Raw genomic sequence first — 24,279 nt, 5'->3', positions numbered from 1 at the left:
CTGATCGGATCAGCCAATCGGATTGAACTTGATTCTGATTGGCTGATTCCATCAGCCGATCAGAATTTTCCTACCTTAATTCCGATTGGCTGATAGAATCCTATCAGCCAATCGGAATTCGAGGGACGCCATCTTGGATGACGTCCCTTAAAGGAACCATCATTCATCGGGAAGTCGTCGGAAGAAGAGGATGGATCCGCGGTGGAGGTCTTCAAGATGGAGCCGGTCGTCATCAGATGAAGATAGAAGATGCCGCTTGGATCAAGATGGTTGCCGGTCCGGATTGCCTCTTCTTCCCGGATAGGATGAAGACTTTGGAGCCTCTTCTGGACCTCTTCAGCCGCCGGATGATGGATGTCTAGCCCCCGCTTGGGCTTGGATCAAGACATCAGAGCCAGGACGGATCAGTGTGATACCCGGCGAGGTGAAGACAAGGTAGGAAGATCTTCAGGGGCTTAGTGTTAGCTTTATTTAAGGGGGGTTTGGGTTAGATTAGGGGTATGTGGGTGGTGGGTTGTAATGTTGGGGGGGGGTATTGTATGTTTTTTTTTACAGGCAAAAGAGATGAATTCTTTGGGACATGCCCCACAAAAGGTCCTTTTAAGGGCTGGTAAGGTAAAAGAGCTTTGAACTTTTGTAATTTAGAATAGGGTAGGGCATTTTTTTATTTTGGGGGTCTTTGTTATTTTATTAGGGGGCTTAGAGTAGGTGTAATTAGTTTAAAATTGTTGTAATATTTTTCTAATGTTTGTAAATATTTTGTTATTTTTTGTAACTTAGTTCTTTTTTATTTTTTGTACTTTAGTTAGTTTATTTAATTGTATTTATTTGTAGGAATTGTATTTAATTTATTTATTGATAGTGTAGTGTTAGGTTTAATTGTAGATAATTGTAGGTAGTTTATTTAATTAATTTATTGATAGTGTAGTGTTAGGTTTAATTGTAACTTAGGTTAGGATTTATTTTACAGGTAATTTTGTAATTATTTTAACTATTTTAGCTATTAAATAGTTCTTAACTATTTCATAGCTATTGTACCTGGTTAAAATAAATACAAAGTTACCTGTAAAATAAATATTAATCCTAAAATAGCTATAATATAATTATAATTTATATTGTAGCTATATTGGGGTTTATTTTACAGGTAAGTATTTAGCTTTAAATAGGAATAATTTATTTAATATGAGTTAATTTATTTCGTTAGATTTAAATTATATTTAACTTAGGGGGGTGTTAGTGTTAGGGTTAGACTTAGCTTTAGGGGTTAATCCATTTATTACAGTAGCGGCGAGATTCGGTCGGCAGATTAGGGGTTAATAATTGAAGTTAGGTGTCGGCGATGTTAGGGAGGGCAGATTAGGGGTTAATACTATTTATTATAGGGTTATTGATGCGGGAGTGAGGCGGATTAGGGGTTAATAACTTTATTATAGTAGCGGTGCAGTCCGCTCGGCAGATTAGGGGTTAATAAGTGTAGGCAGGTGGAGGCGACGTTGAGGGGGCATATTAAGGGGTTAATAAATATAATATAGGGGTCGGCGGTGTTAGGGGCAGTAGATTAGGGGTACATAAGGATAACGTAGGTGGCGGTCGGCAGAATAGGGGTTAAAAAAATGTAATCGAGTGGCGGCGATGTGGGGGTACCTCGGTTTAGGGGTACATAGGTAGTTTATGGGTGTTAGTGTACTTTAGAGCACAGTAGTTAAGAGCTTTATAAACCGGCGTTAGCCCAGAAAGCTCTTAACTACTGACTTTTTTCTGCGGCTGGAGTTTTGTCGTTAGATTTCTAACGCTCACTTCAGCCACGACTCTAAATACCGGCGTTAGAAAGATCCCATTGAAAAGATAGGATACGCAAATGACGTAAGGGGATCTGCGGTATGGAAAAGTCGCGGCTGGAAAGTGAGCGTTAGACCCTTTCCTGACTGACTCCAAATACCAGAGGGCGGTAAAAACCAGCGTTAGGAGCCTCTAACGCTGGTTTTCACGGCTGCCGCCCAACTCTAAATCTAGGCCATAGATAGTCTTAGGTGCCTCAATGCATTACTGGAAGCTAGCTGATAATTGGTGCCTAATCACATATTCCTCTTGTCGTTGGTTCACCAGAGATGTTTGTTTAGGTCCTAGTAGTGCATTGTTGCTCTGCAGTGGTTTAATTATGTGTTTAACTCCTTTTCAATGTAATAATACTTTGCTCTAACACATTATAGCATTTTCTTTTTTATTTCCCTTTAACTATGTAAGATTTAAAAGGACAGGGGAAAATTGAATACTTTCAATAGTTTAAAGGGACACTAAACCCAACATTTTTCTTTCATGATTCAGATAGAGAATACAATTTTAAACAACATTACAATTTACTTCTATTATCTAATTTGCTTCATTCTTTAGATATTCTTTGCTGAATAAATAGCAGTGCACATGGGTGAGCCAATCACACGAGGCAGCTATGTGTAGCCACCAATCAGCGGCTACTAAGCCTATCTAGCTATGCTTTTCTGCAATTAATATCAAGAGAATGAAGCAAAATAGATAATAGAAGTAAATTAGAAAGTTGTTTAAAATTGCATGCTCTTTCTAAATCATGAAAGAAAAAAAATTGTGTTTCATGTCCCTTTAAAATTAGACTTTGTGGGATCGAGAATTACTAGGCAGATCATTATACTAATAATTAAGTTTCCCCCTCTTTTTAAAGACAGTTGTAAATAAGCTTCACAATTTTAAACAACTTTCCACTTAACTTCTATCATCAAATTTTCTTAATTTTCTTAGTATCCTTTGTTGAAGGAGCAACAATGCAGTACTGAAAGGTATCTGAATATATTGGTGAGCTAATTACAAGAGGCACATATAGTATGTGTAGCCACCAATTAGCTGCTAGCTCCCAGCTGTGCATTGCTGCTATTCAGTTAATCTAGGTATGCTTTCCAACAAAGGATACCAAGTGAACTAAGCAAATTTGATAAATAAAGTAAATTTGAAAGTTGTATAAAATAGCGTGCTCTATCTGAATCATGAAAGTTTAATTTTGACTTTGCTTTCCCTTTAAGCAGATTAAAGGGACATAAAACCCAAAAAATGTATTTGATGAAAAAGCAGGGAGGTAAGTTCAGGAGTGTGCACGTGTCTGCAGCACTATATGGCAGCAGTTTTGCAACAATGTTATACATTAGCAATGGCACTAGATGGCAGCGCTATTTCCTGTCATGTAGAGCCTCAGGCATGTGCACACTACCTAACTAGCTATCTCTTCAACAAACAATAACATGAGAACAAAGCAAATTTGATAATAGAAGTAAATTAGAAACTTTTTAAAAATTGTATTCTTTATCAAAATAATTAAAGATTTTTTTTTGTTTCGTGTCCCTTTAATGACAACAATAACTAATTTTATTATTTATTGAATTGAAAAAAATGCAGATATTTGTAAATGTTTACTTGTTACCAACGGCTAGATTTGGAGTTTGGCGTTAGCCGTGAAAACCAGCGTTAGAGGCTCCTAACGCTGGTTTTAGGCTAACTCCAGTATTTGGAGTCACTCAAAAAAGGGTCTAACGCTCACTTTTCAGCCGTGACTTTTCCATACCGCAGATCCCCTTACGTCAATTGCGTATCCTATCTTTTCAATGGGATCTTCCTAACTCCGGTATTTAGAGTCGTGTCTGAAGTGAGCGTTAGAAATCTAACGACAAAACTCCAGCCGCAGAAAAAAGTCAGTAGTTCAGAGCTTTTTGGGCTAACGCCGGTTCATAAAGCTCTTAACTACTGTACTCTAAAGTACACTAACACCCATAAACTACCTATGTACCCCTAAACAGAGGCCCCCCCACATCGCCGCCACTCGATTACATTTTTTTAACCCCTAATCTGCCGACCGCCCCCTACGTTATACTTATGTACCCCTAATCTGCTGCCCCTAACACCGCCGACCCCTGTATTATATTTATTAACCCCTAATCTGCCCCCCACAACGTCGCCGCCAGCTACCTACAATAATTAACCCCTAATCTGCCGACCGCAAAGCGCCGCCACCTACATTATAGCTATGTACCCCTAATCTGCTGCCCCTAACACCGCCGACCCCTATATTATATTTATTAACCCCTAATCTGCCCCCCTCAACGTCGCCTCCACCTGCCTACACTTATTAACCCCTAATCTGCCGAGCGGACCGCATCGCTACTATAATAAAGTTATTAACCCCTAACCCTATAATAAATAGTATTAACCCCTAATCTGCCCTCCCTAACATCGCCGACACCTAACTTCAATTATTAACCCCTAATCTGCCGACCGGAGCTCACCGCTATTCTAATAAATGTATTAACCCCTAAAGCTAAGTCTAACCCTAACACTAACACCCCCCTAAGTTAAATATAATTTTAATCTAACGAAATAAATTAACTCTTATTAAATAAATTATTCCTATTTAAAGCTAAATACTTACCTGTAAAATAAATCCTAATATAGCTACAATATAAATTATAATTACATTGTAGCTATTTTAGGATTAATATTTATTTTACAGGCAACTTTGTAATTATTTTAACCAGGTACAATAGCTATTAAATAGTTAAGAACTATTTAATAGCTACCTAGTTAAAATAATTACAAAATTACCTGTAAAATAAATCCTAACCTAAGTTACAATTAAACCTAACACTATACTATCATTAAATTAATTAAATAAAATACCTATAATAACCTACAATTAAACCTAACACTACACTATCAATAAATAAATTAAATACAATTCCTACAAATAAATACAATTAAATAAACTAACTAAAGTACAAAAAATAAAAAAGAACTAAGTTACAAAAAATAACAAAATATTTACAAACATTAGAAAAATATTACAACAATTTTAAACTAATTACACCTACTCTAAGCCCCCTAATAAAATAACAAAGACCCCCAAAATAAAAAAATGCCCTACCCTATTCTAAATTACAAAAGTTCAAAGCTCTTTTACCTTACCAGCCCTTAAAAGGACCTTTTGTGGGGCATGCCCCAAAGAATTCATCTCTTTTGCCTGTAAAAAAAAACATACAATACCCCCCCCCAACATGACAACCCACCACCCACATACCCCTAATCTAACCCAAACCCCCCTGAAATAAAGCTAACTACACTATCAATACATTATTAATTAAATACAATATCTACAAATAACTACAATGAAATAAACTAACTAAAGTACAAAAAATAAAAAAGAACTAAGTTACAAAAAATAAAAAAATATTTACAAACATAAGATAAATATTACAACAATTTTAAACTAATTACACCTACTCTAAGCCCCCTAATAAAATAACAAAGACCCCCAAAATAAAAAATGCCCTACCCTATTCTAAATTACTAAAGTTCAAAGCTCTTTTACCTTACCAGCCCTGAACAGGGCCCTTTGCGGGGCATGCACCAAGAAGTTCAGCTCTTTTGCCTGTAAAAAAAAACATACAATACCCCCCCCCCAACATTACAACCCACCACCCACATACCCCTAATCTAACCCAAACCCCCCTTAAATAAACCTAACACTAAGCCCCTGAAGATCATCCTACCTTGTCTTCACCTCACCAGGTAGGTTTAATTCTAACTTAGGTTAGGATTTATTTTACAGGTAATTTTGTAATTATTTTAACTAGGTAACTATTAAATAGTTCTTAACTATTCAATAGCTATTGTACATGGTTAAAATAATTACAAAGTTGCCTGTAAAATAAATATTAATCCTAAAATAGCTACAATGTAATTATAATTTATATTGTAGCTATATTAGGATTTATTTTACAGGTAAGTATTTAGCTTTAAATAGGAATCATTTATTTAATAAGAGTTAATTAATTTCGTTAAATGTAAATTATATTTAACTTAGGGGGGTGTTAGTGTTAGGGTTAGACTTAGCTTTAGGGGTTAATACATTTATTAGAATAGCTGTGAGCTCCAGTCGGCAGATTAGGGGTTAATTATTGAAGTTAGGTGTCGGCGATGTTAGGGAGGGCAGATTAGGGGTTAATACTATTTATTATAGGGTTAGTGAGGCGGATTAGGGGTTAATAACTTTATTATGGTAGCGCTCAGGTCCGCTCGGCAGATTAGGGGTTAATAAGTGTAGGCAGGTGGAGGCGACGTTGTGGGGGGCAGATTAGGGGTTAATAAATATAATATAGGGGTCGGCGATGTTAGGGCAGCAGATTAGGGGTACATAGGGATAATGTAAGTAGCGGCGGTTTACGGAGCGGCAGATTAGGGGCTAATAATAATATGCAGGGGTCAGCGATAGCGGGGGCGGCAGATTAGGGGTTAATAAGTGTAAGGTTAGGGGTGTTTAGACTCGGGGTACATATTAGAGTGTTAGGTGCAGACGTAGGAAGTGTTTCCGCATAGCAAACAATGGGGCTGCGTTAGGAGCTGAACGCGGCTTTTTTGCAGGTGTTAGGTTTTTTTCAGCTCAAACAGCCCCATTGTTTCCTATGGGGGAATCGTGCACGAGCACGTTTTTGAGGCTGGCCGCTTGCGTAAGCAACTCTGGTATCGAGAGTTGAAGCTGCGTTAAATATGCTCTACGCTCCTTTTTTGGAGCCTAACGCAGCCTTTATGTGGACTCTCAATACCAGAGTTATTTTTATGGTGCGGCCAGAAAAAAGCCGGCGTTAGCTTTTCGGGTCGTTACCGACAAAACTCCAAATCTAGCCGTGTATACATCATTCTACTTTAAAAAAAGGTATTGATAAAATTATCAATATTCCCACATTTTGATTACATCCCACATAAAGAAACATACAGAGGTTCCACAATTAGATCCTTCTATGTTAGTTGCTTTCACGGATACCAGACTGCCAGGGCCACCCCCCCCTACTGCCTGGCTCTCCACTTATCACACCAGTTTTGACCTTTTCATGGCTTATGGGATCGCCCTGACTCTTCCTATTGCTTCTCTTGTGGTTTGTACATCCTCATGGAAGAGCTGATCTCTTATCGCCTAACCCCTCTCTGGCTGGCCGGGCTCCTGGAACTGCCAGCTGGCCACACCGCACAAGATACCCACTAACCTTTACCCTTGGTCACTCCAGCAGCCCTTTGCCCCAGAGCTTCACTCTTTTGGGGTTTGGTAGCTACCAGGGAGGACCAGAGGTGGGGTGATTGCTGAAAGGGAGCTCCCTAGGGAACCAGGGGTTTTGAACACCACTACCGCAATATCTTTCCCAGGCTGTAACTCCAGTCCCCAGTAAAGGATCATGCTGCTTTTTGGACTGTGGCATCTGGGGACCACAAGCTTTCCAATTACACCCTCGGTTGTAACATTGTAACTCTTTTTCTTTACAAATTCCCAATTTTACAACCGATTTTTCAGCATAGGAAGGAAAATTAGAATACTGATAACTAATAAACACTGTATGAAAGGGTTAACGTGCCGCTCCTATGTGTAAGGGAAAAGCAGAGGGATTCAAAAGGGGGTTATACACTCATACAGCCACATAAAAGCATACATTTGGAGCAGTGATCTGCTGTTTGCTTGACTGGGCCTACTCTGGGAGAAACGCATTGAGATACTAATGTCCTGCTTGGGCTTCCAAAGATGACTGCAGCCACAGTTAGATTGATGTCTTGAGAAGGAGAATATTGATCAGTTGTTTGATGGCTAGCGGTACAATCGGAAGCGGGACGTTTGTGATATTGGACATGTTATAAAGAATTTACGTTACGTAAGTAGGATTTTATTTGTGCGTGATTGATTGTAAACAAATTTACCTTGAATCTGGCTTTGCACTGTTCTTTTGTATCCCATACTCTACTAGATTTTTTTGGCTTGTGAAGGAGGAAAGCACAGCAATAAAGATCGGCAGCATCCAGTGGGGAACTCCACTTAACACATCCATTACCTGACTGTTCAAAGGGTCTCTTTCAGGACATTATGTAATGTGTTTCCACTACCAGTAAGACTTTTGCACATAGATCTCACAGATCGGTGCTATATTTGTATGTGAGGGCTGCTATATAACTTGAGGTGTTCCTTGAGTATACATATTAGAATTAATTATGTTATAAAATAATCCCTCTATGGTGCTTAGTATAAAAAGACTAATAGGTGTGTGACATGAGTATTTATAAAGTTTTATACTTGTATTGTAATATATGTAATATTCAAAACAGTTAAGATGATGGACAATTAGTTATCAGGTTATACCCATTGAAAAATAGAAATGGGTATAATGGTGATGAGAAAGGGTCCATAATCCTTCCACCTTCCTGTGTTGTTATTTTTTTTCTTATATTAATATAGCGAAGGTGCAAGAAAAAGACCAATTTCTGATGATAAAATAATTCTGTATTCTTATTGTTTTTCTATTTAAGTGTTTAAGTAACACCAGTGTAATATGTAGATTGCAACTAACTAATAGGAGAGATGTATAACCATTTTTAATACTATATTTATTGTTCCTAAGACACAAGTTTTTTGAGGAATAGGTACAGTTTAGAGGACAAAACGCAAAATTTGTTGGTCCTGTGTATTCCATGGGAATAAAATAAAATTCTCTTTTTGTTTAAAGGGACACTGAACCCAATTTTTTTCTTTTGTGATTCAGATAGAGCATGAAATTGTAAGCAACTTTCTAATTTACTCCTATTATCAATTTTTCTTCATCCTCTTGCTATTTTTATTTGAAAAAGAAGGCATCTAAGCTTTTTTTTTATCAGAACTCTGGACAGCACTTTTTTTATTGGTGGATGAATTTATCCACCAATCAGCAAGGACAACCCAGATTGTTCACCAAAAATGGGCCGGCATCTAAACTTACATTCTTGCATTTCAAATAAAGATACCAAGAGAATGAAGAAAATTTGATAATAGGAGTACATTAGAAAGTTGCTTAAAATGTCATGCTCTATCTGAATCACGAAAGAAAAAATTTGGGTTCAGTGTCCCTTTAATGGTTTATCTTGTTATTTCTAGACATGCATTTGTTTAATTCTGAATGCATATTGGTGATAAAAACAAGGATATTCATTTAGTTTTCACAAAACTAATATCCAAATGAATGCACTAATTTTAAAGAAAGCTAATATATACTAATGAAATTCATCAGTATACATGTGTTTTCTTTAAATGAGTTGTAATAGCAAAAATACTTACCTTTAGTGCGCTGGGAAGCCATGATAATCCCAACCCTTCTTTACAGGGCCCAAGTTTGCACTAATAGAAGGCTTAGTGTGGCAGATTCCAGAGCATGTGCTCAAGGAGATGGTCCTTTGCCCGAGGTTTTGGGATCTGTCTCGCTAAAACTTCTATTATTGCGGCCTTGGGCTCTGTGGAGAAAAGGAGCACTGGATCTGTTAAAAACACTTTTATTCATAAAGTTGTTTAAAAACTTTAGATTCATCTGCATATAGATAGGGAGGTCGGAACAGATGTCCCCCTTAGCTAGACTGAATTGCGGCTGACACATTTCGGCTTGCGCTGTACTCTAAGCCCATTAAAAAACACTAGTATAGTGCTTCCTTAAAAACATGCTCAAGCTATCCTATTGGTCAAATTCCACCCATACAGATCACACTAATCATTTAGCCAATTCCTGGCCCTGATATATGCCTACTCTTGAACATTTCCACTCCTTAATGTTTTCATAATCACCATATTACCTGTCACTCTAAAGAATTTATCCTATTTTGTCTACAGAATTACGCTAATTTATACCTCCATATGTATATGATGAAATCACTCTGTATCTTCGTCCACAGACTACACATAAATCCAATATAAATTAGCATTCAAAGTTTGTTCACTAAATACCGTCAGTTCTAGTTCAGATCTAGTTTTGAATTATAATCCACGTATACTACATATGACTCTCTCTGATCATGTCAGGTTATAAATCTGCACTATTAATAATGGAAAAAGGTTCACTGAAAGTAGCTGTAATTATGTACATATGAAATCTCTAGGATTAATAAGTAAATGCAAACATAAATATATAATTATTCCAGACTATATAGTACACCCATTGTACTGTGCAAATTGTTAAACCTCGTTATGAGATTGGATGCATGATTAAATAGAATCTGAAAGAATTTGTCTTACTACCATCTCGACCCGATCAGCTAATTACGGCTGTGGCTGGCTTACAGGTCCATTTGCGAATATATGTGATGTGGTTAAGTGTGGTTTACCCAAAATGACTATACACCTTAAATTGGTTGGTTATTATTGCACTGGGTATCTACACTTACTGAAATAGAAGCTCGAGACTAATTAAATCCCAGAGGTTTTGCCACCTATATTCTGGAATATTAATACCAGTATAAAGATTGTTGATTACAATCTGGGTATATATTGATTCCAGTGGATTTTTGGATACCCCATATATGTCTACCTTTCAAAGCCAATACTGGACAAGTGGGTGTGTGTAATCTGTATCTGTGTAATTGTATCTGATAACAGTATAATGGATTGTTGACGTCATTATAAGGACTGATTAGACATTTGACCCTGTATCCCATCATCTATTCTGATATTTTTTTCTGTGGAGAAGGACCAGGATTTGTGTGGCTCACCCAGCGCACTGCAGGTGACATTTTTTCACCTGCAGTAAACCGACATTTATATTCGTTTTAATGGAACAAATGTAAATGTTACCGAATATTCAGTATTTGTTTAGTTTTAAACAAACAAATACTCTGAGAAACAAATATTCCAAAAAACTAATCTTCCTAAATATCTGTTCAAAATAATTTGTCCTAAATGAATTATTCACTGCTGCACAAGTCTAGTTATTTCCAACAACTAAATCATCTCTAGAGAGATATTGACTGGTGCAAGATAAAGTGTTTGAGCCTGCAAGGCTAATGGAGGTAATCATAGTTGTGGTGGTAATTAGTACCAGAATATTAAAACAAAAAGGGTTGTCCACTTTTTAAAATTATTTTATTGGAAGACAAATAATATAGGTATGAAAAATGAACAATTACCTACAAGCTACAAAAGTACTAAACAAGCCTCAAGAAAATACCAAAAGCTACAACATACAGTCCAAATTATACAGGACAACTATATATTAAATAAACCCAGATTAAGCAATACTAACTAAACATAGTGAACCAGAGAATCTATCCCAAGAAAAATGCACAAGAATGTGAATATACTCAGCCAGTTTAGTCCTCCAGTGTCCTCTCTCTTTCTCATCAGTTGCTTCCAGGAGGTAAGGAAGATAAAAAAAGTTTGTTTACACCAATCAAAGACTACATGGGAGTGTCCTTCATAGACAAAGACTAGGCCAAAGCCTAGTCTATAATTTAAATCACAGTATAGTTTAAGAATGAGCTATTTATAAATTATAGGGATAAATTATCTGGTTTTATGACACCACAATATTTAGAGGTAATTATGTTAATGTAGCTGTAATTGGGGGGGGGGGGGGGGGATCTGCTATGCTTTATTGTAGTTTTACCAGATTATGGTTAGTAATATTGAGCTATAGAACTAGCACCTATATAATTTTGTGTTTTAGTGGATGGTATCAGTAGTTTCAACCTGTATAATTTATAATTTATATATAGTGAACTGTTGTAAAATATTTTGAGGTTCTATTGCCATACAGGTGTGTAAATGGAACAAATTTGCCACAGTTACATTTTTGTGTAACACCGACCTTTATATGGCAAGACTGAGATCAAGCATAACATGTTTAATTAAAATAAATTTGTTTTGATAGTGCTCTGAATCTGATCTAATTAGTGGCTACTTTCCTGCTCAAGTAACATCCTTAAGATTACAATTGTATCCCTCTTCATTTGTAGACAAACCTTTTCCAGGCAAAAAATAATGACCCAGACATAATACAAAATTTAGCCCTAGGTAACAGCTGACCCAACAAGATTCAATCCTTTAATATATGCCGAAAGTGTACTAAATATTTATCAACATCTCTTGGGTTATTAATATGAAGTTCCACTATTTTCTCTCTCTTGTAAAATACAAGCTCGGGTATTAAAATTGGATAGCCACCAATGGATATGTGCCTTAAATCTATTTAATACACTGTATCCTTATTATTTTTAATTTATTTTAGCGATAGCAAACTTCAGAAATTTCCATGGCAAATTCCAGACATTCAGTTGATTCTTGACAAGCATCAAAAAGACCACAGTCAAAATCACAGTCACAGTTGCAGTCATTATTAGTGTGTTCTTCTGCCGATGTGTGGTAATACCTATGTAATGGACAACACAGATTCAGCATAATGTTTTCACACGTATTTGGCAGCATAAGTAGAAAGTCACAAAAGTGGCAGAACAGGCAGGCGAGAATTAGAGAGGCACATTCCCCTGGAAAAGAAAAAAAAATGGAGGCTCAGACAATTTAATATAAAGTGACACATTTTCATAAATCATTTTACCATGTAAGTATTTTTTTTCTAATCTATAAAGTGCTATAGGCAACACTCAAGAAATAAGCATTGCATGTTTTAATGTGGTAATAATACTTCTACAACATTGGAAATACAGAACTAAAAAAAATATTGCATTTTTATTGATTTTTTCCACACCCATATACTGTAGGTCATTAACATTATTAGGTAACTAAATACTTAAAAGAACTTATAAGACTGCAGTGGAGGCTGTTCCTTAGAGTTATTTTTATTCAATTATACAATTCTGATAACCACTTTTGCTATTCTCTCACTTGCTCTCCTATAATTAGTGCTGTGCGGAGCGCCCTCTAATGGTTCTATAATTTCAATGCAGGCAGGGCTAGATTGTATATAGACCTACTGTGATGTATAATTAAATTTTGTAAAAGCTGCCTAACTATGGGCATTTTCTAATGCTGGTGTAGAGGGCAGTTCATACTGTTGCCCTGACTCTTTCAACAGTGTTCAGCAAAGTACTTTATGATATCACTTCCAATTTTGGCTAGGTTGAAAGATTCAGCTACAAACAGACAATCAATGTCAGTTCTTTGTCAGCTTTTATTAGCAGTAGGATATTTGATTCTATAATGCTTTGCATAGGAATGCTCACAGATGTAAAAACTGGGGTTATCAGAGCCTCACTGCAACATTTTTAAAAGGGTTTGGGAATATCACTCTTACTGCCATTTTTCTGGAGATTGCATGCAAATGTCATCTTTCTAACCCATCATCTGCCTGTTCCTACACCTCTTATATCTCTTTAGATAGGTAGTTGGTAGAATCAGGCCAATGTAAAACAAGCCGTGAATAAACATGCATAGGACCCTGTCTGCAGTGTACATTGTCAGAATATGTACAGCTACAAAAAAACACAGATATACAGTATGCTGTCTGACAGTACAGAATATGCATTCACTGATATCAACAGATATAAGGAGATCCTCCCTGAGTAAGAGTTATATGAAGGATATTAGCAAATGAAGCACTAACCTTTTGCTTTACTCTATTTAGCTTATATCAATAGTAACTTTTGACATATCTGAACCAAGGGCAAGAAAACTTTCACCTCTTCTTAAAGTGCCATAAAACAGGTTTATGATGGCTAGACCTATCTGCCCAACCATGACTATGGGGAGAGTGTGGGCAAGAAGGGGTTAATAGCATTAGCACTCACCCTACCTTATACCTATACTTCTACAAGGGCATAAAGGGACACCAAATGAACCCCCAAATCCTGACTGCACCACCACAGATTAACTCTGCTGCCACCACCCAAGACTTAATACACATGGGTGCCTTGGGAACCTCAATTACACTCTAGAAAATACTTAGAAGAACAAATGCCAAAAATGTACCAGTAACCCATACAAGTAACAGTTTGGTAACGTGATTACAACCTTTTCTCTAAGGCTCTGTGAATTCAGATACTAGAGCCCAAAGACAGAATTAGATTATTAATATTTTAATGACAAAAGACACATAGATGTTACACGGTGCCAAATTAGATAGAACAAAAGGACACACAAAAAAACAAATAGATACAAAATACAGTCCATGAAAATAAAATGGGACTGAAAAAAAACAAAAAAACAGACCTGCACTTACATACATAGCACCATGCCTGTGGGAACCCATTTTTTCAGATGTTACTCAAATAAGATCCTAGTGAAGTTCTAATATATTTCAAGCTGCATTAAACTTTAACCTGTGAACATTTCCTTTGTGTAGCAAAACCAGCCTCCTTTTGATCACATGACTATTTAAACTATTGGCTCCTTGTACAGCTTTGGGGGGGGGGGGGGGCTTTTGATCAATGAAGACTAGTAACAGACAGAATGTTACACAGAAAATAAAGACAATTCAAGATAACCCTGGCAATGCTGAGACACCACACCACCTTTGCTGGGTGACTAGTCCAGGTATCAGCTACACCTCATGAGCGTATCATGACACAGGTGCTATTTAACACATAACATGACAAATGTGAAAGTAATGTGTGTGCATAAATGAAAACAGATTAGCAATTAAAAGTATTTTTAATTTATTTTCATATTTGGCATAAATCACTTAATTTAAATGGTATTATAGAAGCCCTGATTCCCCCTCCCCCTCTTATCAGCAATTTACTCTAGGTTTAACTACATTAGATGCCAACTCTTCTTTGAATGCTATTGGGATCTTGCGTGCGCCATATAGCTCATGGGAATGTGTAAAAATCTCCCCATTGGCTTTATATATTGTACATAGCTATGACTGCCACTTCTCTATATGGAAAATGGTGAGGAGGAGTTTGTTTTCCACATATTTAGAAGTCAATAATTTTTAGTTAAAGGGCCAGTAAACCTACAAAATAATGTTATATAGTTCTGCACATAGTGCAGAATTATATAACATTAACTTAGCAGCAACTTTATAAATTAAAAGGTTTCAGAGATTTTTAATTCCAAAATTGAATTTACCTGAAATCCACTCCTGGCTCTACTGAGCGGGTCTTGTGTTTCAAAAGCGCTTTACGGGAGCGCTGTCTAGTCACAGCATGCCCGATCGCACCATCAAACTGAATGTTAGCTGGTCTGGTAGCGGGAGCGAGCTACATTCAGTTTAATGGCGCGATTGGGCGCGCTGTGTCTATACAACGCGCCCGTGAAGTGCTTTTGAAACACAAGACCCACTCAGTAGAGCCAGGAGCGGAGTTCAGCTAAATTCAATTTTGGAATTAAAAATCTCTGAAACCTTTTCATTTATAAAGTTGCCGCTAAGCTAATGTGCAGAATTAGATAATTATATACCATTATTTTGTAGGTTTACTGGCCCTTTAAATTACAGGAAAAAGAAAAACCGTTATACTTTGCAAAGAGTGTCAAACCACAGTTAAAATGGCAGAGATCTATCAACTATTTCAAATATTTCAAACGTGCTAAAGAAATATAAATGTAATAAACCGTTTTAATCTTGAACTAACAGGTCAGGGAAAATGTATAATTTTCTAGGGCCTAAATTTCAGAAATGTTAGAAGCTTGTAAGGTATTTATATAATCTTTTAGCAGTTGACCCAATGAGCAGGAATTAAATTGTTTATAAAAGTATTTAAGATTTACATAGATTTGTGCTTATTCACCTGGCATATATGAAGCATAAAGTTTTAGTAGCTGAATATTCATTTAAATTAAGTGTTTGATCTTTTGCACTGGACAAAATAATATTAAAAAAAAAAAAACTTGAGAACAAAAATAATGGCCAGTTTATCATTTATTTAAGCATTATAACTATGTGGTAATTTATATCACTGGTATTACCAAAGCTACATTACTTTGTAATTTACATTTGCTAAATTAAAGTGGTTATTTTGTAGCCTTCATACTCAAATTACTACATTCTTGAGCAAATGAACTGCAATAATTCTCAAATTAAAAGGTTTTATAGGGTTACACTAGCACATTTAATTGCATGAAATATACAATACACAACGCAGAAAGTGTAATCATTTTATCCACCAGTGCATGATGTAATTAACACTATCCTTATTAGATACTGTATTTTACATTTATGATTATTTTTCACACACCTAGGTAATAGATAGGAACCCTGACACATTCTTGTAAGTGTTATACATGTGAATCACTTCTTTAAAAAAAAAATACATTTTTTTTACATTAATTCTGTATTTGAAATTTCTCAAGGGATAAGGTAATAAAAAAGATATTCTTAACATCTTTCTGCATTATTATTTTGAATTGAGACTAAAAAAAAATTAAAAACACGTTTCAATAATTCTGTTGCAGCACACAAACTGTGATGTGCCGTAAAGATGCTTTTAAATTCCTATCAGAGCACATACCGTGAACTCTGCTAATGGATGTAACACGCTTTATACAATCTGCATATGCGAACCTTTTCCTTATCTGGGTTTAAGTGTGGTGGTGTATATAAATAATAGATAAAAACAATTAAGCATTTATTCATATGCAGTTGCTTATTTGGTTCAAAAATAACTAAGCAAAAAAGGATTTGCAATATAAGGTTCCTAAATATCTGTTGCTAGTGGAAGTAATTTAATTATTAACTATATATCCATATTGCTACACGTTTGTACATTTACTATTTTTTTTCAGGAATAACGCAGTGTAGAAAATTGAGTAAACATGTCTTATTTTTTTTTAAATTCTATGGGGCCACATTATCAAGCCCCAAATTATCAAGCCCCAAATTGAGCTTGATGCCCCTGTTTCCGTGAGACTTCAAGCTCGCCGGAAACAGCAGTTATGAAGCAGCGATCTAAAGACCACTGCTCCATAATTTGTCCACCTGCTCAGAGGCTTCGGACATCAATCCGCCAGATCCTATACGATCGGGCTGATTGACACCCCCTGCCGTGAATCTGCAGGGCGCGGCATTGCACAAGCAGTTTACCAGAATTGCTTATGCAATGATAAATGCAATGTCGGCATTTATCGATGCATGGTGGACATGATACGCTACATCATATCATGTCCGCTCGCACTTTCATAAATTGGCCCCTATGTCATATCAAATCTAGTATTTTGAGGTCTTTTTACTGCATGCATAAATGATCAGAAACCCTTTTATTACATAACATAGGCCTTTCATTGCTTGAATGCACAATAGAACAGTTTAACAATGTTTTTAAAAAAACAGGAACCAGGAACCAGCCTAAAGTTTTAATTATCAGGAATATTTTAAATAGATTTTCATAGTCGGTTTTCATAGTAAAATAACAAGATTAACCAGGATAGACAGAATATTCATAATTTCGGAAAAAAAATAAAAAACCTATATCAGTTTTTTTTTTGCCCCTAAAGCGATACTAAACCCAATTTTTTATTTCATGATTCAGATAGAGCATGCAATTTTAAGCAACTTTCTAATATAATCCTATTATAATTTTTTCTTTGTTCTCTTAGTATCTTTATTTGAAAAATCAGGAATGTTAGCTTACAAGCCCGCACGTATTTGGTTCAGCACCTGGGTAGCACTTGTTGATTGGAGTACTATCCAGGGTGCTGATTCGAAAATAGGCTGGCTCCTATACTTATACTGCTTTTTCAAATAAAGATACCAAGAGAGCGAATAAAAATTGATAATATGAGTAAAATAGAAAATAAAAATGTATGCTCTATCTGAATCATGAAAGAAAAAAATTGGGTTCAGTATCCTTAACAACCAAGGACATGTCAGGCACGTTCTACAAAAAGTGTCAGTTAAGGACCAAGGACATGCCTGACACGTCCTGTGGGGTTTCAAGCACTGGAAGTGATCCTGATCGCTTCCAGACACTTTCAGGGTATTGCAGTGATGCCTCGATATTGAGGCACCACTGTAATACCCTTTTTTTAGCCAATGATGCAGAAAAAAACACTCTGTGGCCCTCTCTGCATCAGCCAGCGATGGTGCAGTTCGTTGGTGGGTGGGAGCCATAGCAGGGAGGCGGGTGGGTGGCCCATTGCTGGTCGACTTTATGTCAGGTTGGATGATGGTGCCGGTAGCGGGGGCGTGCGTGGGAGCGCGTGCCAGTGGGTGGGAGTTCACTGGAGCGCACGGGATCGGGTGGGACTGGGACCGCTTCATTACAAAAAATTGTAAGGGATGAAGGGGGAGGGGGAAATAAATGTTTGGAAAGGGATCTGGGACAGGGGGATAGGGTATTAAGGGGGGCAGCTACACTACAGAAAATTGGGGTTTTATTTATTTATTTACAAAAATAAGGCATTTTTTTTTAACAAACTGGGTACTGGAAACAGTTGGCAGTACCTAAGATAGTGGCAACTAGGTAGAGGGGGGAGGGTTAGAGAGCTGCTTGGGGGGGATCAGGGAGATTTGGGGCTAAGGGGGGATCCAACACTGCAGAATAACTATATAAAAACAAAACAAAAAAAACCTTTTAGTTTAGTACTGACAGGCTTTCTGCCAGTACTTAAGACGGCGGTGACCATTGTGAGGTGGGGGAGGGAAGAGAGCTGTTTGAGGGGGGTCAGGGAGGGATCAGGGGGTGGGATGTGGGAGGCTAAGGGGGATCCAACACTGCAGAATAACTATATATATATATATATATATATATATATATATATATATACTATATATATACAGTATCTCCCAAAAGTGAGTAAACCCCTCACATTTTTGTAAATATTTTATTATATCTTTTCATGTGAGAACACTGAAGAAATGACACGTTGCTACAATGTAAAGTAGTGAGTGTACAGCCTGTATAAGAGGGTAAATTTACTGTTCCCTCAATATAACTCAACACACAGCCATTAATGTCTAAGCCGTTGGCAACAAAAATGTCCAAATTGGGCCCAAACTGTAAATATTTTGGTGGCCGCCATTATTTTCCAGCACTGCCTTATCCCTCTTGGGCATCAGAGTTCATCAGAGCTTCACAGGTTGCCACTAGAGTCCTCTTCCACTCCTCCATGATGACATCACGGAGCTGGTGGATGTTAGAGACCTTGCACTCCCCCACCTTCCGTTTGAGGATGCTCAATAGGGTTTAGGTCTGGAGACATGCTTGGCCAGTCCATCAGCTTTACCCTCCACTTCTTTAGCAAGGCAGTGGTCATCTTGGAGCTGTGTTTGGGGTTGTTATCATGTTGGAATACTGCCCTGTGGCCCCGTCTCTGAAAAGAAGGGGATCATGCTCTGCTTCAGTATGCCACAGTACATTTTGGCATTCATGGTTCCCTCAATGAACTGTAGCTCCCCAGTGCCGGCAGAACTCATTCAGGCCCAGACTATGACACTCCCACCACCATGCTTGACTGTAGGCAAGACACACTTGTCTTTGTACTCCTCACCTGGTTGCCTCCACATGCTTGACACCATCTGAACCAAATAAGTTTATCTTGGTCTCATCGGACCAAAGGACATGGTTCCAGTAATCCATGTCCTTATTCTGCTTGTCTTCAGCAAACTGTTTGCAGGCTTTCTTGTGCATCATCTTTAGAAGAGGCTTCTACATGCAGACCAATTTGCAGTGTGCAGCGTATGGTCTGAGCACTAACAAGCGACCCTTCAACCTCTGCAGCAATGATGGCAGCACTCATACATCTATTTCCCAAAGACAACCTCTGGATATGACGCTGAGCATGTGCACTTAACTTCTTTGGTCGACCATGGCAAAGCCTGTTTTGAGTGGAACCGGTCCTGTGAAACCAATGTATGGTCTTGCCCACTATGCTGCAGCTCAGTTTCAGGGTTTTGGCAATCTTCTTATAGCCTAGGCCATCTTTATGTAGAGCAACAATTCTTTTTTCCAGACTCTTAGAGAGTTCTTTGCCATGAGGTGCCATGTTGAACTTCCAGTGACCAGTATGAGAGAGTGTGAGAGCGATAACACCAAATTTAACACACCTGCTTCTCATTCATACCTGAGATCTTGTAACACCAATGAGTCACATGACACTGGGGAGGGAAAATGTCTAATTGGGCCCAATTTGGACATTTCCACTTAGGGGTGTACTCACTTTTGTCGCCAATGATTTAGACATTAATGGCTGTGTGTTGAGTTATTTTGAGGGGACATGAAATTTACACTGTTGTACAGGCTGTACACTCACTACTTTACATTGTAGCAAAGTGTAATTTCTTCAGTGTTGTCACATGAAAAGATATAATAAAATAGTTACAAAAATGTGAGGGGTGTACTCACTTTTGAGAGATACTGTATATATATGCAGTATATATATATTATATATATTATATATATATATATATATATATATATATATATATATATATATATATATATATATATATATATATATATATATAATCTGATTAGGAATAAGCACTCTCTGGATTTTAAACAGCAAATATTTATTCGGCAGTGACGTTTCGGGGCATTCACCCCTTCCTCAGACCCGTCTGAGGAAGGGGTGAATGCCCCGAAACGTCACTGCCGAATAAATATTTGCTGTTTAAAATCCAGAGAGTGCTTATTCCTAATCAGATTGTCTATTTCATTAAGCACCCTGGTCTGTGTCCGGGTTGGCAAGTGAGAGTGCACTAATTTGAAGTCTATATATATATATATATATATGTATATTATTTTAGTACTGGCAGACTTTCTGCCAGTACTTAAGAAGGCAGTGACAATTTTGAGGTGGGGGAGGAAAGAGAGCTGTTTGATTGGGGTCATGGAGGGATCAGGGGGTGGAATCTGTCAGGTGGGAGGCTGATCTCTACATTAAAGCTAAAATTAACCCTACAAGCTACCTAATTATCCCCTTAACTGCTGGGCATAATACAAGTATAGTGCGCAGCGGCATTTAGCGGTCTTCTAATTACCAAAGAGCAATGCCAAAGAGAAGCATTTACAACCATTTGTGCCGTGATTGCACTAACTATTTGTAAATAATTTCAGTGAGAAACCTAAAATTGTGAAAAAGTTAAAAAAAAGATTTTTATTTGATCGCATTTAGTGGTGAAATGGTGGCATGAAATATACCAAAATGGGTCTATATCAATACTTTGGGTTGTCTACTAAAATAAAATATATACATGTGAAGGGTTATTCAGGGATTCCTGACAGATATCAGTGTTACAATGTAATTATCGCTAATTTTGAAAAAGAAAAATGGTTTGGAAATAGCAAAGTGCTACTTGTACTTATTGCCCTATAACTTGCAAATAACATGTAAACATTGGGTATTTCTAAACTAAGGACAACATTTAGAAACTATTTAGCATGGGTGTTTTTTGATGGTTGTAGATGTGTAACAGATTTTGGGTGTCAAGGGTAGAAAACAGTATATAAATATGTGTGGGTACAGAAAATAAGTAAGAGGAAAATTACAGCTAAATACAAACACTGCAGAAATGTAAAAATAGCCCTCGTCCTTAACGGTAAGAAAAATGAAAATATGTCTGGTCCCTAAGGGGTTAAATAATAAACAAAAACGCTTGTAAAATCTCATCAGCATTAAAAATTGCTTGATAAAGTTTTTATTATTAATAATATTATTAGACTCATGTTCCTGTCTCTTTCGCACATTTATGGCTAAGCAAAATGAGCTTAAGAGAACACTTGGGTCCCAATAATCTAAAGTCTTGTTAGTACGGTGTGAGCCCTCAAATAATTTTAAAAACTCCGATTTTACCTTGAGAGATGTTTATTTCTTTATGCAGGATTATGTATGTAAAGGAAAGAGTCCTATATTACAATATAAGGTCTAAAACTAATCCCAAAGATTTAGGTGCAATTTCTCACAATGCTGGTGAGTTTTTGATCACTGGCCCTCAGAATAAATTTATTATTTATTCATTTCAGCACTCCTTAATCACCTAGTCTCTGATAATTATTACTAGGCTCCACCTCCCCCTAAAAAGAATATACCACTTAATTTGCATGACTTGTGATGGTTATTGCAGTGCCCCCTGTGTTTATGGGATGTTCTATTCCCATTTGAATACAATAAAGAGAGTGTATATTTTATCTTCATTATAATAATCATACGTTAGAACTGTTATATAAGTTACCAAAACTTACTCTTGTAGTATAAATATTTGGTTGTTTGGCTTATATATAGAAAATTCTTGGGTAAGTAAAGAAAATTTGTTGAATAAACTAAAAAGGTGGCTTAAGTGCATAGTATAACAATATGCTGCAAATAAGTAGTTAAGGGACATTTTATTAATCATACGTATTTTTACTATAATATTAATATAATAGTATTAAAAAATGTATACATGTGCCAAAGTTTACATTTTTAATCAAATACAAAAAAAGCTGTTTCAATTGTTACTTCATGGAAATGTGAAACGTAAACTCTACATCATAAAAAACGGAGGGACTTTTTGTTAATGATTTTTTTGTTTGTTAAGGTGGTATAGTCTCTTGATGACTAATGATGTATGTATGACAGGAAAAAAAAAACCATTACTGAAGTACTGTTATAATCAAGCGCCTAGAACACCATACCTACATCACATTAAGCCCTGTCAACTACACAACCATATCAATTCAGACCCCCTGACCCCCAACCCCTCTGTCAGTTCCACATCCACATAAGATGGTATGGTCCTGTAGCATATCTATTAAATAAGTGCCCATATGCCAGTCAGTTGACTGCAGACCAGAAGAGACAACAGATGATGAGTTCACAAGAACTTCTGGAAAAAAAAAATAAAAGGAATATGGACAATTTCTGCATGTGATTTGTCAATATGATTGAGTGCTGCCCAATTTTTGGCATCTAGGTTTTGATATGTAGCAGATATTGTGATAATTAATCTGCAGGGGTGAGACTGTAACAGGTGACTGTTATGATAACTTAATTTGAAAATTCTACTAGTCAGTGGTCAAGGGGGTTAGATTTACTATGCAGCGTATGCTGCATTCTACCCCGATAGTTTCAGGTCCGTCAGAAAAAAAGTAAGTCTGTCTCCTTAACTTCTCAGCCATCTTTTAGGTGGCAAACTGAAATCATCCTGATCTGATATGATCAGGATGATTGACACCCCATGCTAGTATTGCACAAACATTTCACAAGAAATGCTTGTGCAATAATAAATTTGATTAAAAAAAAGATACATTTAGCAATATTGAGTGGACATGATTTCACAAGAAATAATTGTGCAATGATAAATTTGATTTAAAAAAAAGATAAATTTAAAGATGTCGAAGTGGACGTGATTTCACAAGAAAATTATTGTGCAATGATAAATTTGATTGATTTTATAAAAGATAAATTTAACGCTGTCGAGTGAGACGTGATTTCACAAGAAATTATTGTGCAATGATAAATTTGATTTAAAAAAAAATAAAATAAATTGAAGTATTGTATCAGACCCCAAATTCACCAGACCTTGCTCCCAGGAACTATTACATGTTCCTATATATTTCAATGATTATTTGAGAGGAGCAATAATAACGTGGTGGTGGCTCTTTCTGAGAGTCAAAAACAAACGTTTTTCTTTTTTAGAAAGGTATTCAAATGTTGCAACATCATTTGCAGAAGTGTGTTGAGCTCAAGTGGAATAAAGTAAAAAAAATAAAATAAATTGCATGGTGTTTTCTTAAGTAATTCACATGGGGCTTATGAGGGCAAATGTAAGTGGCATTGGGACTACCAGGCAGGAATATTATAAACAGGGGCTAATGAACATTGAAAAGAGGAGGTTTCAACTCAGCCCCATTACTATAGGATCACTTCTCACAAGATCTTCTCCATTTAACCTTGCTCCATGTGTGAATAAAAATCCGTTTGTGCCATAGTTTACATTTGTTTTCTTATAACATTGCTTCACTATTGATTTTTACCATCCTTCCATGAATGTATTTTCACGTTCAACAAGTGATATGTGCACAGGTTAACGCAGGTGAGATATCTCAATATTGCGTGCTAGCCCTATATAAGTAATCATATATTTATGCATCAACAGTCATCTCATGCATCTGCAGGAATAAATTAAGGTGTTTTCTTAAATGGATTTGGGGATTACAATGCAGGGTATATAAAGGTATTACCTTAATTCCAAATCCCAACAAACCATAAGGTACAGTATTAAATTATAGACCAATTCCATTACTGACATCAAAAATATTTGTCAAAGTTCTAGCTAACCATATTAACCATTTTCTTTAGTGAATTCATAATGTTATTTTTCTTGTATGGGAATCCAAATTCAAGAAACATGTTATTTTTTTGAATAATGATATATTAATTGTTAGGCAAGTTATTCTAAAGAGATGGACTGAAAATCCCCCCACCTATGCTGACACAGTTTAAACTAGACATGTGAATGGGTGAACAATGTTGTTTCCAGCTTTTTCAAATGTTTGGTTCAGCCAAATTTTGACCATGCCCACATAGAATTGGATTTAATTCATTGTAATTATTTCCAA

The 24,279-nt window shown here is 36.5% G+C and overlaps 1 protein-coding gene across 1 annotated transcript in view; it reads right to left on the bottom strand.

The window, feature by feature from the left end:
* Window positions 1-12,067: 12,067 nt before the first annotated feature.
* Window positions 12,068-24,279, bottom strand: part of MDFIC2 (MyoD family inhibitor domain containing 2) — a 49,272-nt gene continuing 37,060 nt past the window's right edge. Inside the window, exon 3 of the mRNA XM_053689376.1 lies at window positions 12,068-12,327. Within this exon, the coding sequence (XP_053545351.1) occupies window positions 12,068-12,327 (260 nt within the window). The remainder of the gene's footprint in view (window positions 12,328-24,279) is intronic.

Source organism: Bombina bombina, chromosome 7, assembly GCF_027579735.1.
Source record: "Bombina bombina isolate aBomBom1 chromosome 7, aBomBom1.pri, whole genome shotgun sequence".
NCBI classification, from domain to species: Eukaryota; Metazoa; Chordata; class Amphibia; order Anura; family Bombinatoridae; genus Bombina; species Bombina bombina.
This window is presented reverse-complemented; position numbering and strand designations above follow the sequence as displayed.